The sequence below is a fragment of the Xenopus laevis genome, chromosome 9_10L (assembly GCF_017654675.1).
Source record: "Xenopus laevis strain J_2021 chromosome 9_10L, Xenopus_laevis_v10.1, whole genome shotgun sequence".
Classification (NCBI taxonomy): Eukaryota; Metazoa; Chordata; class Amphibia; order Anura; family Pipidae; genus Xenopus; species Xenopus laevis.
In genome coordinates, this window is record NC_054387.1 from 116,072,385 (window position 1) to 116,088,536 (window position 16,152).

At 44.0% G+C, this 16,152-nt stretch overlaps 1 protein-coding gene across 5 annotated transcripts in view; it reads right to left on the reverse strand.

Moving 5' to 3' along the window:
* capn15.L (calpain 15 L homeolog) overlaps positions 1 to 13,927 on the reverse strand; it is a 35,976-nt gene extending 22,049 nt beyond the window's left edge. Inside the window, exons 1-2 of one of the 5 annotated variants that reach the window (XM_041575861.1) lie at positions 13,744 to 13,927; positions 12,208 to 12,312 (exon numbers count right to left, since the gene is read on the reverse strand). In XM_041575861.1, coding sequence (XP_041431795.1) covers positions 12,208 to 12,272 — 65 coding nt within the window. In that variant the 5' untranslated portion in view covers positions 12,273 to 12,312; positions 13,744 to 13,927. Of the gene's footprint in view, positions 1 to 767; positions 1,012 to 2,834; positions 4,099 to 12,207; positions 12,313 to 13,743 lie in introns of those variants that run through there. The other 4 variants (XM_041575862.1, XM_041575860.1, XM_018236510.2 and 1 more) reach the window with 4 other exon arrangements.
* Between the last annotated feature and the right edge of the window lie 2,225 nt (positions 13,928 to 16,152).

The window sequence follows — 16,152 nt, forward strand, 5'->3', positions numbered from 1 at the left end:
TCGTTTGGCGACATCACCAAACGAGCGGATCTCCCTGTGTATGGCCACCTTAACTCAGGAATATCTTTCTTCCCTAATTCTCTCCCCATCATCTTCTTTAATAGTAATTAAAATGTTTAATGAGTTAATTCTCTGCCAACTCTCAGGACTTTGGGACCATCCCACATATAACCTGGTCCTTATTTAAAACACTTCGATAGTCTACAAAATGTGAGAAGTCAAGCATGCTTATCGCTGTGGATTATGCTGCGGTGTTTTCCAGCAGCCTTACAATAGAAGGCCAGGAGGAGCTTGCCATTAGTGCTGCTCTCATCATCTCAGCTCTAGTGCTGGCACCAGATATACATGCAATTCTCACACAGTGATTACTAAACACAAAAATTGTGCCTATTTTCCCACAACTAATGCTTGCTATGTGCTATTACTGACCCAAAGCTATGTGCTATTACTGACCCAAACACATTTGATGGATCTGTGTGGATTCCATTGCGTCCCTGCACTGTGTGACCTGGGGGTGTGAACTTGCAGCAGCCATTACTCACAATATTATAGCACAATGATTGTATACAGTGACTGCACAGATCAGAAGGGGGCACTCAGTGTGTCACACGCTACACTGTGAATCAGAGAACAAATCTCAGCAAATGCACAAATAATATCATTATGTTTGATAGAGAGAATGTGGCCCTTCTGTTTTTGCTATACTGCATCTCCCATAATCCTCACCTGGCCACAACACTGCAAGTAACACAAGCCTTTCTCCTTACCTATGACTTGAAGGCTAACCATCACAGGTTGCCCAAATACAGTGGTACTGTGCCAGGTATTTTCCTTGCTTGTTTGTTACAACTGGAGTGACTGTAACAGCCCCAGTCACAGAGGCAGCGAAAGTATTGCAGCTGAACAAACTCGTTCTGTATAACCAGTTGGACCAGGGCCTTCAGGCATGCTGGGAGTTGTAGTCTAAGAGTGCCCCAAAGCAAACACAACTGCTGCGAGTCCACAGAGCTTCTAGGCATTTTCCAAGCTGAGAATTCCTCCTGTAGAACTAATTTTCCGTGCCTTTACCACCACCCAATATAAGTGTCTGGCTGGAGGATTTTATCTGAGCAAACACTTGCTAAGCACACAGTCGTCCTATCAACCAGATACAGGCTTGCCATGCACACAGACATACAAGCACATTACTATGGAGATTACAATGCAAATTTTGGTGGAGGATGTTGTTACATTCCCTTGTGCTTGGTAGATAAGATTTGGGTCACCCACTATGAGCTATGCCCTCTTCCAATGGCTTTAACCTTTAGGGCAGAGACATCCGCTCAGATTCGGGGAGATTAGTCGCCCAGCGACAAATCTCCTTCTTCAGGGGGACTAATCTCCTTGAACTGCCTCCCGCCGGCTAGAATGTAAGTCGCCGGCGGGATGGCAATAGGTGCGCTTTGTTTTCCGAAGACGCCTAAAGTTGCCTCACGAGGAAACTTCGGACGACTTCGGAAAACAAAGCTCTCAGAGTGCCATCCCGCCAGGGATTTAGTTGGCGGGAGGCAGTACGGGGAGATTAGTCGCCCCAAAGAAGAGCCGATTTATCGACTAAATCTGCCGGAATCTGAGCGGGTGTCTCTGCCCCTATGCTGCTCCATATTATGGCGACGCCATACAATCTGATGCAGTGCATTGTGCACCCTGGTGTTTCCTGAGGGAACAATGTATGTAAGTTGTAGTTCTATTGTTTCTAGATATGTACCCAATATGGAACCTTCTGCAATAGATCCTAATCGGAACCCTCAAAAGTGCTTGAATCCTGGATGTGGTGTAACCCCAATAGTTACAGGTGACAGATCCCTATCCTGGTGGGTGCTTGGTGTACACAGTGTGATAGGAGAGCACCTGATGCACCCATGTGCTAAGCTTATGATCACTTTCACCTAGAGCAAGCACATTTACAGCTCAGCATAAGCAGATTGCTCCTTTTAAGATTAAATGGGGGGGGGGTTATAACTACAGAAACATGTGCAAGAGTATTATGTAGTGTTTATGTTGTTACAATGGTGAATAATTTGTGGGTGCTCTTGTTTGTATCCTTGGGCAGAACAAAGGGTATTTCTTGCTGGGGATTGGGCTGGGATGGTCCCACGGGGCTTTACATGAAGGAAAATGTATTCATCGTAAAACCGCACAGTGGGACAGTCCCACCGGTCACCCATTACTAAGTGGATCGTCTAAGTCTGTGGTCCCCAACCAGTAGCTTGTGAGTAACATGTTGCTCTCCAACCCCTTGGATGTTGCTCCCAGTGGCCTCAAAGCAGGTGCTTATTTTTGCATTCCAGGCTTAGAGGCAAGTTTTGGTTGTATAAAAACCAAGTGTACTGCCAAACAGAATCTCCTGTAGGCTGCCAGTCCATATAGGGGCTACCAAATGGCCAATCACAGCCCTGGACCTATTTGTGCTTGTGTTGCTCTCTAACTCTTTTTTACATTTAAATGTGGCTCATGAGTAAAAATGGTTGGGGACCCCTGTTCTAAGTAAACATACAGATGCCAGCAAGTGGCGGGTGTTTGCACGCTGGTGTAGCTGCAGAAACATACATTGCCTAAAGCCTGGGACAGCTGGACACAGGCTCATTATATCAGGAATTTACAACTGTTTGCCTTTAAATGCGCATTTAAAAGGAAAGGGACTTGACTGTATATAACATTAATGAGCCCCAGTACACAAAATCAGCATGGCAGCCCCACTGGATTAATGACACAGGAGAGCAGGCATTGATAGAGAGCAGCGGGCATAGACACACAGCATAGCAGAAAGCACCAGGCACAGAATGGCTTCTTACCTGAGTGTCCTGTACCAAGGGATGACTGCTCCCTGCCATATAGATTCAGGGGCCCCACTTCTGTGCCATCCCAGCACTCTGAGCCCGGGCAACGCAGTGCCATTGAAACCATGGCTTGTCTCACGCTCCGCCGCAAGGGAGGACGCTGAACTCCCCATGCGTGCCAATCGCTCAACTTATCCCGGGCTAGATCCGGGGGCAGCCAAGCTGGCAGTGCCCAGAGAAAGCAGTGGGCATGAGACAGAGAAGAGAGAGAGAGAGAATAAGATGCTAGAAAACTAAACAGAACAGGGCAGATAAGGGGAGAGGAGATGAAGGAGGGATTGGAATAGAGGAGGGACTGAAATTAGGAAGGTTGGGGAGGGGAGAAAAGGACTGGACGGGAGGATAAAACAGACAGTGAGATGGGTGAGAATGCAAAGAGTTTAAAGGAAAAAGAAAAGAAAAATGAAAGGTTTATCGCACACTGAAACCCCATGTAGCACTGCAGAGGGACAATGAGATACCTGTAAGGAAAGCAGCTCACCACACACACGGCTAACGGAAGGGCAATCGGAACTGGTCTGGCAACATTCATGCCCAGTTAGTTGTACCGTGGCATTGCTCAGCAGCCGGCATTACACACAATTAACTAGTCTCACGCTTCCTGGTCGTCATTCTCTGGAAACGATTGAAGTCACAACTTACAATGGGGAGTGACAAGTCACGTTCCTGCGGCATGGCTGTTTAGTGACTGCGTCTGGAATGCACTGGGCACGGAAGGGTTAACCTTACCAGGAAGTGAAACTCTGCCGAGAGGCACCCGGGCCGGCGCTCGTACCAACAGGGAAGTGTAACCCTCAGGGTCTATGAAGTCTGTGAGGTGCAGTTTAACAACAGTTTTGTCTAGGAAAGACTGGCATCGACTCTGGAAAGTCTTCTGGGAGTAAGCAGAGAATATGATGGCTCTGCCAATACCAATTGGGAAAGCTGGCACTGCTCCTAAGCACCCTATGACTGCCCCTTTATATTACAAGTGTGAAATGAAGGCTGGCACTGCCAATGTCTGTGCCCTTTATATAATGGCAGCTATGTCTAGGACTGCTCCTCCTTTAAACAAGTGCCATTTCAAGCTGATCTGGTAAATGTTTCCTACAATGGAGATACATATACAGCTGAACCTGCAGCCTTCTAAATGGCACAGGAGCTGGCATGCTGGGAGTTTTATATCCATAATGACACCATGACTGGTCTGTATAACCTTATAATACACAAAAGCCATGAATATCTTGTAAAGTATATCCTTATAAACGGTGACTACCGATGTCATCAGTTATAAACGGTAAATAGTAATGTCATTTCTGTCAGGTGACTCACTGAAACTTGTGTATTATAATAAATAAAGTATAACAAAATATGAGGATATTAGTAGTATCCTCGGAGTTCCATGACATGGCCTCATGGTCATGACACTCCTCAGTAACTTAAGGTGGCCATAGATGCAAAGATCCGCTTGTTTGGCAACATCAACGAGCATGGCTATATCGGGGGTAATCTGATGCGCAATGGGCTCCGGTGGGATCGGTCGGGTCAAAATCAACCCTGACCGATCGACCAAACGACCGATCTCCGCCAGATGAAAGATGTCGGCACTCTCCAAACACGATCTGAAAATCGTACGAATCCTCGATTCGTACAATAGGATCTGTGTGTCTATGGCCAGCTTTAGAATATCCTTATAATTTACAAGAGGGGGTACTTTATTCACTATATATTCACAGAGCCTGTAGCCTCCCACTAGGACAAACTTGCTGTAGCCACTTCTGCACCCTAATTGAAGGCATAGTGATTAGTATTTAACTCAACCCCCACCCATTTAGTCTAATAGGTTATTTATTTCACATTCAGCTGTAGATACTGCATGCAATAGAAATGACTTGGCCTTAAGAGCACCACCTGCCCAAACCAAAGAAAATAATGTACCCCATCCATTCACTGTGCAGCCCCGCCCACTCATCACAGGGTGACTGCCCCCATGCTTCACCCCCTGGAGTACTGTACAATTTCCCAATTCTCAAAAAAATTCCTTCAAAACATCAAACATGCTAGAGAATTCTCTCTCCTCTCCCATGGACATATGTGCCCCATACTGCTATGGCATTGAATCTCAGCCAAAAAGCTGGCCACACTCAAGAATTATGGTTGGACAAATCATTGGTCCCCAGCTCCATCACCTGATCCCTATTAAAGGGGTGGTTCACCTTTAAAGGAAAACTATACCCCCCCAAACAATGTAGGTCTTTATAAAAAGATATTGGATAAAACAGCTCAACCCTGTTTCACATAATAAACCATTTTCATAATAATATACTTTTTAAGAAGTATGTGCCATTGGGTCATCATAAATAGAAAATTGCCATTTTAAAAAGTAAGGGCCGCCCCCTGGGATCGTATGATTCACAGTGCACACAAACAAACCATATTTGTTAGGTCACATGAGCCAATTAACAGACAGTGTTCTGATTTTTGCTTAAGTATTCATTTTGGGGGGTATAGTTTCCTTTCAGTTAACTTTTAGCATGTTATAGTATGGCCAATTCTAAGCAACTTTTCAGTTGGTCTTCATTATTTATATTTTATAGTTTTTTTTTATCATTTGCCAGCTTCCAAATGGCGGTCAATGACCCCATCTAAAAAACAAATGCTCTGTAAGGCTACAAATGTATTGTTATTGTTACTCATCTTTCTATTCAGGCCTCTCCTATTCATATCCAAGCGAGATATGGAGAAGACGCACTCCACACAAACCCAAAGGAAATAAAGTACCCTGGTACTCACGTCACCTCACGTCAAGGGCAGGAAGAATTTCACTGGCACACAGGAGTTGCGGTAGCAGGACAAGCCCTTGCAATTTTATTAATGCAGTGATGCAACGTTTCGGGGACACTCCCCTTTGTCAAGATGCAGTGATGCAACGTTTCAGGGACACGCCCCTTTGTCAAGCTTGACAAAGGGGTGTGGCCCCGAAAACGTTGCATCACTGCATTAATAAAATTGCAAGGCCTTGCCCTGCTACCGCAACTCCTGTGTGCCGGTGAAATTCTTCCTCTCCTATTCATATTCCAGTCTCTTATTCAAATCAGTGCATGGTTGCTAGGGCATGGAGAGCTGCTGAATAAAAAGCTAAATAACTCAAAAAACACACATAATAAAAAATGAAAACCAATTGCGAATTGTCTCAGAATGTCACTTTCTACATCATACTAAAAGTTTATTTAAATAAGGGGGTAACCATATGACCCATCAAGGGTTGCCACCTTTTCCGGAAAAAAATACCGGCCTTCCAATATATTTATCTTTTGCTGGCCTGCCCTCAAGTGGCCACTCAAGTTCCTTGCAGTGCAGCTGTTAGTCCCCAGAAAATAAATAATTTGCTCAGGAGAGAAGTTGATTGTGCATAATATACAGGGCTGTTCCTAGAATTTATTGCAGTTGGCCTTGATTTTGCTTGTTGTCTGAGGTTTTCCATGTATGTTTGCTACAGTCAAAGGCCTTAACAACTGGCTGTTTAAATGCTCCAATGCAGGTCTGGACTGAGAATTAAAATAGGCCCTGGCATTTCAGGTACACACAGGCCCAAACAGCCCACATAGAGGCCCAAACAGCCCCCACCAGCCCACTAAATAGTGACTTTCTATGGCACCTTATAGCAGCCCCTCTGGCATTTGCCAGAACCCACAGATTGCCAGTCCGGGCCTGCTCCAATGGAAGGTGCAAAGTAAAGAGCCACTGCAGGCAGATATAAAGTGAATAAAGTACCCCCTCTTGTAAAATATAAGGATATTATAAGTTACTGAGGACTTCCATGACCATATAAAAGTACAAGGTCGAAGGCTGACTGTTTTTTATACATGTCATGGAACTCCGAGGTGACATATTAAAGTACTTCTATTGCAAAATATGAGGATATTCGAATACACAAGTTTCAGTGAGTGAGACATAAATGACATCATTAAGTTTTGATTATCAATGATGACATCACTAAGCACCGTTTATAAGGATATAAATTACACAATATTCATGGCCTTCAGTCTCATGCATTTACATGGTCATGGAACTTTGGTAACGTATAATATCCTTATATTTTACAATAGGGGATACTTTATTTACTATATAATGATAGCCATAGGAATCTAGCTTCAAAGTCAATTTGCTGTCTGGTTGCCCAGGTCAGCCATCCTAGAAACCATTTGTCATGTTAAATTCCAGCGATGAGAGACGCTGTTCACAAAATTCAAATTTGCATTCTATGGAACTGCTATAGTGATAGAAATACATTAGAAATGCAGAGGAGCTGGCCGTGCTCGGCGGGGGTGGCCGTATTGGGGGGGGGGGCAGGGCTAGGGGGCCAGGCCTAGAGCCCAATCACAATAAGATATGGGGAGAATGCCTATTTCTCTACTATATAATACTGGAAAGCCAGCATGAAGTGGAATTTGAGTAAGATTTGGGTCACACATTTCTATGCTGCCCTACATATGGCTGATACAACAAAGCTTCTTCCTATATGTATAACCTTGTTATCGGCTAGAGGGAAACCCACACAAAACGCTAGACCTGGGAAAGTACAGATACCACAGTTTGCGGTTTGGCATTTGAAATTGCTGACTCATATCAGAATCAGGTTCTTTTAGGGCAGGAGTTTCACCTACGGCTCTCTCACAACAATAGTTGCCCGGTGCAACCAACTGGGCTTGCGCTCATCCTGGGACCCACCAGCAGCATAATCGGTGGGAGCTTAACACGTTAACACCTCTAACAAGGGTATTACATATTCACTACAGATCAGGGACCTTTTTTCAAATGACAGTTCCCCTTTAATGTAGGTCAGGAGTTTCAGCTTTTCAGGAAACACAAACCACCACAAAACTACAAAATACACTCCCCATGCAGGCACAGGCAACACTTTGTTTTATTTTCACGATTTAACTCCAAACCACTATATATCATACACTGATTGTGGGAATAACTTGACAGCTCAGTATATCTTTCCAGACACAGATTGGGATAAGTGATTGGCGGCTTGTGACTCAATTTAGAAGCAGCAGTTTATCTTCTCATCCCCCTTCAGCTTGTCCTATAGTAGATAGGACTGTATGTATAGCTTGTAGGAATGTACCACTGTCATCATTTGGTTCAGTATCCAACAAAATCCCAATCTGAATCCTGGAATTGGTGCAACCCTACAAGCTATACACAGCCTATAGGCCAATAGGGCTTGTTCACCTTTAAATTAACTTTTAGTATGATGTAGAGAGTGATATTCTGAGACAATTTGCAACTGGTTTTCATTTTTTTATTATTTGTGTTTTTGAGTTATTCAGCAGCTCTCCAGTTTGCAATTTCTGTAATCTGGTTGCTAGGGTCCAAAGAAGAAAAATCAAGCCTGCTGATCAAGATCTGGACGATTTCATTTGGTCTTCACTATCTATTTTAATTATTTGCCTTCTTCTTCTGACTCTTTCCAGCTTTCAAATGGGGGTCACTGACCCCATCTAAAAAACAAATGCCCTGTAAGTCTACAAATGTATTGTTGTTGCTACTTATCTTTCTATTCAGGGCCTCATTTATTCATATTCCAGTCTCTTATTCAAATCAGTGTGTGGTTGCTAGGGTAATTTTGACCCTAGCAACCAGATTGGTAAAACTGGCGAGCTGCTGAATAAAAAGCTAAATAACTCAAAAAACACAAATGACAAAAACTAATTGCAAATGGTCTCAGAATATCACTCTCTACATCATATTAAAAGCTAACACAAAGATGAACAACCCCTTTAAGTTTACAACTGGTCTAGTAACCCTTAGCAACCAATCAGCAGGCAGCAATAACTAGGCAGCTGTTTGAACACAAATATATGCTATGGGTGGGCAAACTTCAGCCCTTTCATTACATTAGCTCAATAAACGAATGGCAGACTTTGATATCTTATTTGGGATCAGATACCTCTTTAACATGTGGCCTGAATCCTATGACTTTAAACCGCTCAACAACTGAACGCAACTGACAGTGCCACGGGAATGGATATCACAAGTGTGAGCGCAGCCCCGGGGGTATAATTGCATAAGTGAATGGCAGAGCGCCATGAAACAGAAAAACATCATAGAGAATAAAAATAAATATGGAGTGAAAGCTCTTCTGTGGTTAAGAGAAGGAACAGATTGATATGACTGTAATAAATAAAGCAAACGATGCTGAGTAAGGATAGGAGAAGCATCTTCTTCATCATAAAGGAAAGGGGAGCTTTTGCTAAGGGACGTGTGCCTGCCGGAGGAATCACGGGAAGAACGATTGACTGAATAAAAGAATGTTATCCCACATTTCCTTATCTCCAAACTCTGCCTTCAACTGTGCCTGTATCTTTAAACGGGTTGTTCACCTTTAAAATAACTTTTAGTATGATGTACAGAGTGATATTCTAAGACAATTTGCAATTGGTTTTCATTTTTTATTATTTGTGGTTTTTGAGTTATTAAGCTTTTTATTCAGCAGCTCTCCAGTTTGCAATTTCAGCAATCTGGTTGCTAGGGTCCAAATTACCCTAGCAACCATGCACTGATCGGAATAAGAAACTGGGATAAGAATAGGAGATGCCTGAATAGAAAGATGAGTAATAAAAAGTAGCAGTAACAATGCATCAGTAGCCTTACACAGCATTTGCACTTAAGATGGGGTCAGTGACCCCTAGTTGAAAGCTAGAGTCAAAAACTATAAGAAAGAAAAAATGAAGACCAATTGAAAAGTTGCTTCGATTTGGCCTGGGTGAAGGCACAAGGAGCACTTTGTTTTCCGAAGTCGCCCGAAGTTTACTCGTGAGGCAATAATGGGCGACTTCGGAAAATGATGCGTTCCATGTGCCTGCCCCCAGGCGATTTACATTTTAGCCGGTGGAAGGCAGGGGAAGGCAGATCGGAGAGATTAGTCGCCACGAAGAAGAGGAGATTTGTCGCCTGGCGACTAATCTCCCCGAATCTGCCCGTGTGGCCAGACCCTAAAAGTTAACTCAAAGGTGAATCACCCCTTTAAATGAAATTTCGGGCCCACAGTGGGCAAGGCAAGCCGGACAAGCTTGGTAAGGGTTAATTGTCCAAGCTATCTCATACAAACCATGGGACGAACTGCACTCGCAAAGGTTCTGAACAGAATTCTCCATCCGGAAAAAATATTGCAAAATTGTAATTTCTTTATTTTGGGGTTTACGTCCCCTTTAAGAGGACTTTACCCCTGCAACTAGTGGCAATCCCATTAAAAAATGTTTGTTTCCCCAAGTCCAGTCTTCCTTTTGCTGCTCTGCAGTTTATACTGGCAGTATGCCGGGCACGTGATGAGCACAGGGCAGCGCCAGCAGGATAATTATCAGGTGCAAGTGAAGGGTCTCCCTTACATAGAAGAGCAGGAGCCAGATAACAAGCCAGTACCAGGGCCGCTGGTGTAAAACGATCTTGTGCGTAGCAGGAGCAAGCCTCCGGCCCTCATTTCTGCCATTTACAATGAATGTGCTGACCTTTACAGAGACTTCGGCTAATGGCTTGTCAGTACACGCATAAAGCTCCCGCTCGGGTCTGGCCAAGCGGACTTGCCATACAGAAAAAAAAAACCAACTCTTATGGCCCATCCGTGGGAATCCCCAGAAATCCTGAAATCAAAAAATTCACTTCCTGCTTCTGAAAAGTCACTGTTTGCAGAGGAGAAACTAGTAAAACAGATTACCCAACCGATGAGCTGCCTATTTCAATACATAATGAAAACTATCTACCACTCCCATAATCACCCTCTTCCTTTTCCTGCTTCCCAACAAGGAAGCTTCATTTCACAGCTCCATGCAGGGCTGGGTGCACCTTTATTATTTGGCAAATTCAAGAATGCCAACCACAACCCAAGCCACATCATAATCATCTTTGATAAGATTCTGATTGGCTGCCAAGGCAGAGATTGAGCCAATGAAGAGCCACACTCTCCAAACACCGCACCCGAAATCAGCCCACCTCCAAACATAGTATTTATGGCTCTCAGTGAAGTCAGTAGGGATTCTACAGCTCCTGTAGACACCCAGAAGTCAGTGGAGTTCATTAACCCCTTTTTTTACTGGGCATGAAGCATGAAATGTGCATAAACCTGCTGACCAATCAGAACTTCCAGTCGGTGGCTTCCATACCAGTACAGCCTAGAAATCTGACGGACAGATGGGAAACAGTGTTGGCTGCTGAAAGCCACTGATTGAATGCGTTATAAATATTTCTCGGTCAGTATACATTCTACATAAGGGCACCACTTGATCATTAAAGGAAAAGTTTGCTCTATTGGCAAAGAAACGCCCGTTAATAACTGCCTGTGCTACCCTGTATTGGTATGAATGTCATTAGCATCATAATCCTTCATTGTAATTGTAGTAACTACTCATACCAGTCAGTCAGTACCCATTGCTATGGATTAACCAGCCCAATCAGTGAAACAAGTGGGTTCATAACAATTAATATCAGTACTTACAAAAGTATGCATAATAAATGGCAGTCCTAACATACCATAAATTAATACATTTACAATTTCTCACATTAAATAAAAGAAATGCCACAATTAAAACACCTAGGGGCCAATCAGAATTTTGTGAAAAATGGCCAAGAAGTAGAAAAAGGGAAATTGGAAAAATGAAAAAGAGAGAATTGGGAAAGGGATAGAACTGGTAATCTAAGAGGGAGGATTTCAGCAGTAAAGGAAGTAGAACTAGATAACAGGAAAAAGGGGGGATTGGAAGCAAATATGGAAAATACAGTCCCAGGGGAAGATGGAACATAGATCGAACTGAACAGAAAGGGGGAAGGTGGGGGGATAAGCTGTGTGAGTGATAGGACAAAAAGCAGACAAAAAGAGAGCATTGCACATGGGAGACTGGGGGTGATTTAGGAAGGAGTAAGGAAACCTTTACCTACATTGGGCTAAAAAAAAATAATTGATTATTTATAATAAAATCAAGCAGTGGTAAGGAAGGTCTAAAGCAGGGGCATTTACAGGAAAAAGCAAGAAGGTGTTGGTTGCAAATGGAGGGTGATATACAGGAGGAGGTGCATGGGGTGTGATGTACAGAAAGGGAAGAGAATATGGGTGTGATGTACAGGAGTTGAGAAGAGGGTAAGGGGGGTTATGTACTCAAGAAGTCAAGAGTATGTGATGCAAAGTATAAATGAGGTAAGAAGGTGCAGCACAGAACAGGTAAGAGGTTAAGGGGTGTGATACACAGTAGATAATAAGAGGGTATTTAGAGGGTAAAATGTAGCGGTTACAGGAGAAGGAAAGGTAACAATCACAGGAGGATACCCCCAAGTGACTCTAAGCATTTACCTGATACCCCGGGCTGGTGCTCCTGTCAGCAGAAACTGCCCAGGCTTCTTCTCACTGAGCACCATGGAGCGATCCTCTTCTTCTTTCTTCAACCCCTTGGGGCCGCTGAATGCACAGTAGAGTGAAAAAGTTGGCCTTTTTTGGTAAAGTTTGTCTTTTTACTCTACTGCACATGTGAACCCGTGCGAAGAAAGAAGAAACAGGAAGAGAATCACTCCATGGTGCTCACTGAGAAGAACCCCGGGCCGGTGCTCCTGTCAGCAGAAAACTGCTCTGGTCTGGGCTTCATCTCAGTGGTATCAGGTAAGTGATTAGTCAGTGATTGTCGTATTGTTGTATTTCCTTCTCATTTAAATGCATGACACGTAAAGTGGGTAAGAAGAAGGAACAAGGGAAACGAGTGATGGCAAAATGTATGTGATGTGAAGCATAAGGGGTGTAAGGCACAGAGGAAGGCAAGAGAAGATGGGGCAAGTGGATACTGTGTGTGGTGTCCAAGAAACAGTGAGACGGGTGGAACAGGAGGGGACATTGGGGGAAAGCAACAGTAGTAGCTGAGGGGCTTTCACATTCTCAAGGGAACAGGGTTGCCAGGTTGGCGGGTTTCCAGCCGAATTGGGCTACTAATTTAAAGCCCAGGCATGTTTTGAAAGTAAAAACTAGCCAAGGTACAGATTTGGGATACTTTTTGGGCCTTTGGATGGTTTGTACTTTGGAAACGAAGGGTAACGAGCGGTCGGATCCGATGCAGCCGCGATCCAACAGACCGTGTCAGCAGCATATTGGCCCGTGTATGGATCCCCCTGACGGGCCCCCCGATCGGTATCTGGCCAGATGTCGATTGGACAGGACTATAAATTGTGTTGGATTGTGGCCACATCTGATCCAACCGCCCATTACCCTTCAACATCGCCAAACAAACGGATCTCTCCCCGATATGCCCACCTAGGGCCCAACGATCGTATCAATAACGAAGGGTAACAGGCGGTCGGATCAGGTACAGCCGCGATCCGACATGATTTTTAGTCCTATCCGATCTACATCTGGCCGACTTTCGGGCAGGTATCGATAGGGGAGGCCCGTCGGGGGGATCCATACACGGGCCAATAAGCTGCCGACGCGGTCTGTCAGCAGCTTTTATTGGCCAGCGTATGGTCACCTTTAGGCTGGTTTTGGAAATTTGAGTTTCTATGTGACATTCTTGGAGATGTTGTGCGAGGCTTTGATATCAGAAGGCAGACAGGTGGAAGGTGACAGTGAGAGGAGGACAGAGATAATCAGAATGGGAGAGAGCCCAGTGCCAAAGAGAAGCCCAATTCCCTCCCATGTTTGCCAGTGATACATACACTTAGAACCTGCACATCCCCAAGTCTTCCTGAACTTCAACTCACACTGCTCTCAGTGTGACAGCTAAATAAAAAAGGTTGCCAATGAATAAATGCTGGGAGTTGTAGTCCAGCAGTATCCAGGAAGCCGAAGCATTCCCTCTAAACAACAAAAATCACGGCTAACATGTCTAATAACTGAGAAATATACCTTCAAGACTCCCAGGTCCGGTCCGGTCCGGGCTCCGCCGCCGGTTCCTCTTTCCCCCCGATCTCCTCCTTCTTTCCCACTATTTCCGGGTCTGTTGCTACTCAACAGCTCCCCCCGGTGGCACAGCCACGCATCTGACTCCTCCGCTCGGGTTTGAGAACTACAACCCCCAAGAACCACCGGGCGAAAGAGTACGATCAGCTAGTAGCTTCCCGCGTTCTGACGGCCTCTGGGAGATGTAGTTCCCCGCTCTATACCGGCATTGCGGTGCTAGCACTTTGGGGAGATTTGAGAGGGAACTCTGTTGAGCTTGTTAAAAAGGATTTTCTGGTATAAATAAAAGCCAGTAGTCACATGGGCAGGATAATCTACGCCATTATATGTTTTTTTGTGAGAACTTTTATTTAAATATCCTTTAAACAGTGAAAACGAGGAGTGAAGCAAATGCTGCTTTTCAATTGTTTTTTCAAATACCTTTGACAGCACTGAACATTTTTAATAAATGTATATTGGAAAGTTTCTGAGAATGATGTTTTCTTTTATTAGGCAATTTTTAATTTTCGGGTTGACTTGCCCTTTAAGGTGGCCGCACACGTTACAATGAAGATCTTTCGATCTTAATTGTCTAGACAGGGGCGCTCCGCCAAGTTGAGTAACTCGCCTCAGACGGCAGCGCCAGATAGGTTTCCAGGGGCGTCAGAAAGCCGATCCTGGTGCCTTTAAGAGACAAATTTCCAGTTTTTGAGTCTAGATAACCGATATCCGAGGCTTGTGCTGATATCGCCTGCTTTGTCTCCCACCATACAGGCACCGAATATCAGACAAACATTGTTCGTACGATAATATTGGTGCACTAGGCCTGGCCGAGTAAAAATGATGGCTGATCCCAATGTTATTAATAGGGAAAAAAGATAAATATGTAGGAAGGCCGGTATTTTTTTCCAGAAAAGGTGGCAACCCTATGGTCCACATATGGCCACCTTTAGTTATTAGCCTATCACCTGTCTGAGCCTTGCCAATTATGGAGCCAAAATGGCTTATCAAATTGTACTTCAGGCTATAACCATGATTTCCCAAACCAGGAGCATAACAAAAGAGTAAGCAGACCCTGCAGTTGCCTAGCTGACAACACCCCTAATTTTGTCAGGAATGACCTAATTTTGACACCACTACCCCCAGTCACCATGCCTAATTGCGGTTAGTCTTGCCCTCCACATTTAAAGTGATACTGACACTAAAAAAAATTATTTTCAAAATATTAATCTACATTAAAAGTTGCCTATAGGTCACCTGAAGTTCCTAAACCGGACTGTTTTACCAACCTGACTGTCCCATCTCATTCTGTCAGTTAGAGTTTCTAATGCTAACGGACTCCTGCTGCACAAATGTGGCAGCCTCCTCATACAGGAACATGGGGGTAAGAAAGGTAATGTAAAAGCATCAGGCAGATACTTTTTTGGCAAAATTATAAATAGCATTCAAAAATAATGTTATGATGAATATAAAAAAAGGTTATTTTCTGTTGTCAGTATCTCTTTAAAGGAGAAGGAAAGTCATCTTGCACTTGGGGGTGCCAAAGGTTAGGCACCCCCAAGTGATTGTATCAGCAGAAAACTGCACTGGCCCGGGGTTATTCTAGCGAGCACCACAGAGTGATCTTCTTCCGGCTTCTTCAAATATCCCAGGGCAGACGCATGCGCAGTAGCCAACTTTTTAGTTAAAGTTCGACTTTTCGTTCTACTTCGCATGCACAGTCGCGCAAAGAAAGAGGAAGACGGAAGTGGATCGCTCCGTGGTGCTCACTGGTATAACCCCAGGCCAGTGCAGTTTTCGGGGTTTCAGGTAAGTCAATAATCACTTTGGGTGCCTAACATTTGGCACCCCAACTGCTCAAAAACTTTCTTTCTCCTTTAAGGAGATTTGTGTGTAAAAAAATCTAAGGTTTAAGGTACGGCTTTTGTAGAAATTTCATATTTGACTTACCAAGAGGAACCTCAGCCTGATGATCAGGGTTTCCACCTCTTTTATTTAGTAGTAAACAAGAACGTGTATAATCCTGCACTGCAGTCTTCCTTGTGTTTCCAAGCAGAACTGTACCGAATATATTTGGTTTTTGGAAGAATAGGACTGCCAGAAAAGCCATGAACTCCTATAAAATACTCATGCTGCAGATGTACATTAAGCCCAGTATAATATTTTCAAAACTCTCTAGCCAGCTACACGCTGTATGTCAAGAATAGGGTTGCCACCTTTTCTGGAAAAAAAATACCGGCCTTCCTATATATTTATCTTTTTTCCCTAGTAATAACATTGGGATCAACCATAATTTTTACTGGCCAGGCCGTAAAATACCAGCCAGGTGGCAACCCTAGTCAAGGGTTATAATTTACAGGCTATTCACTGTTTGCT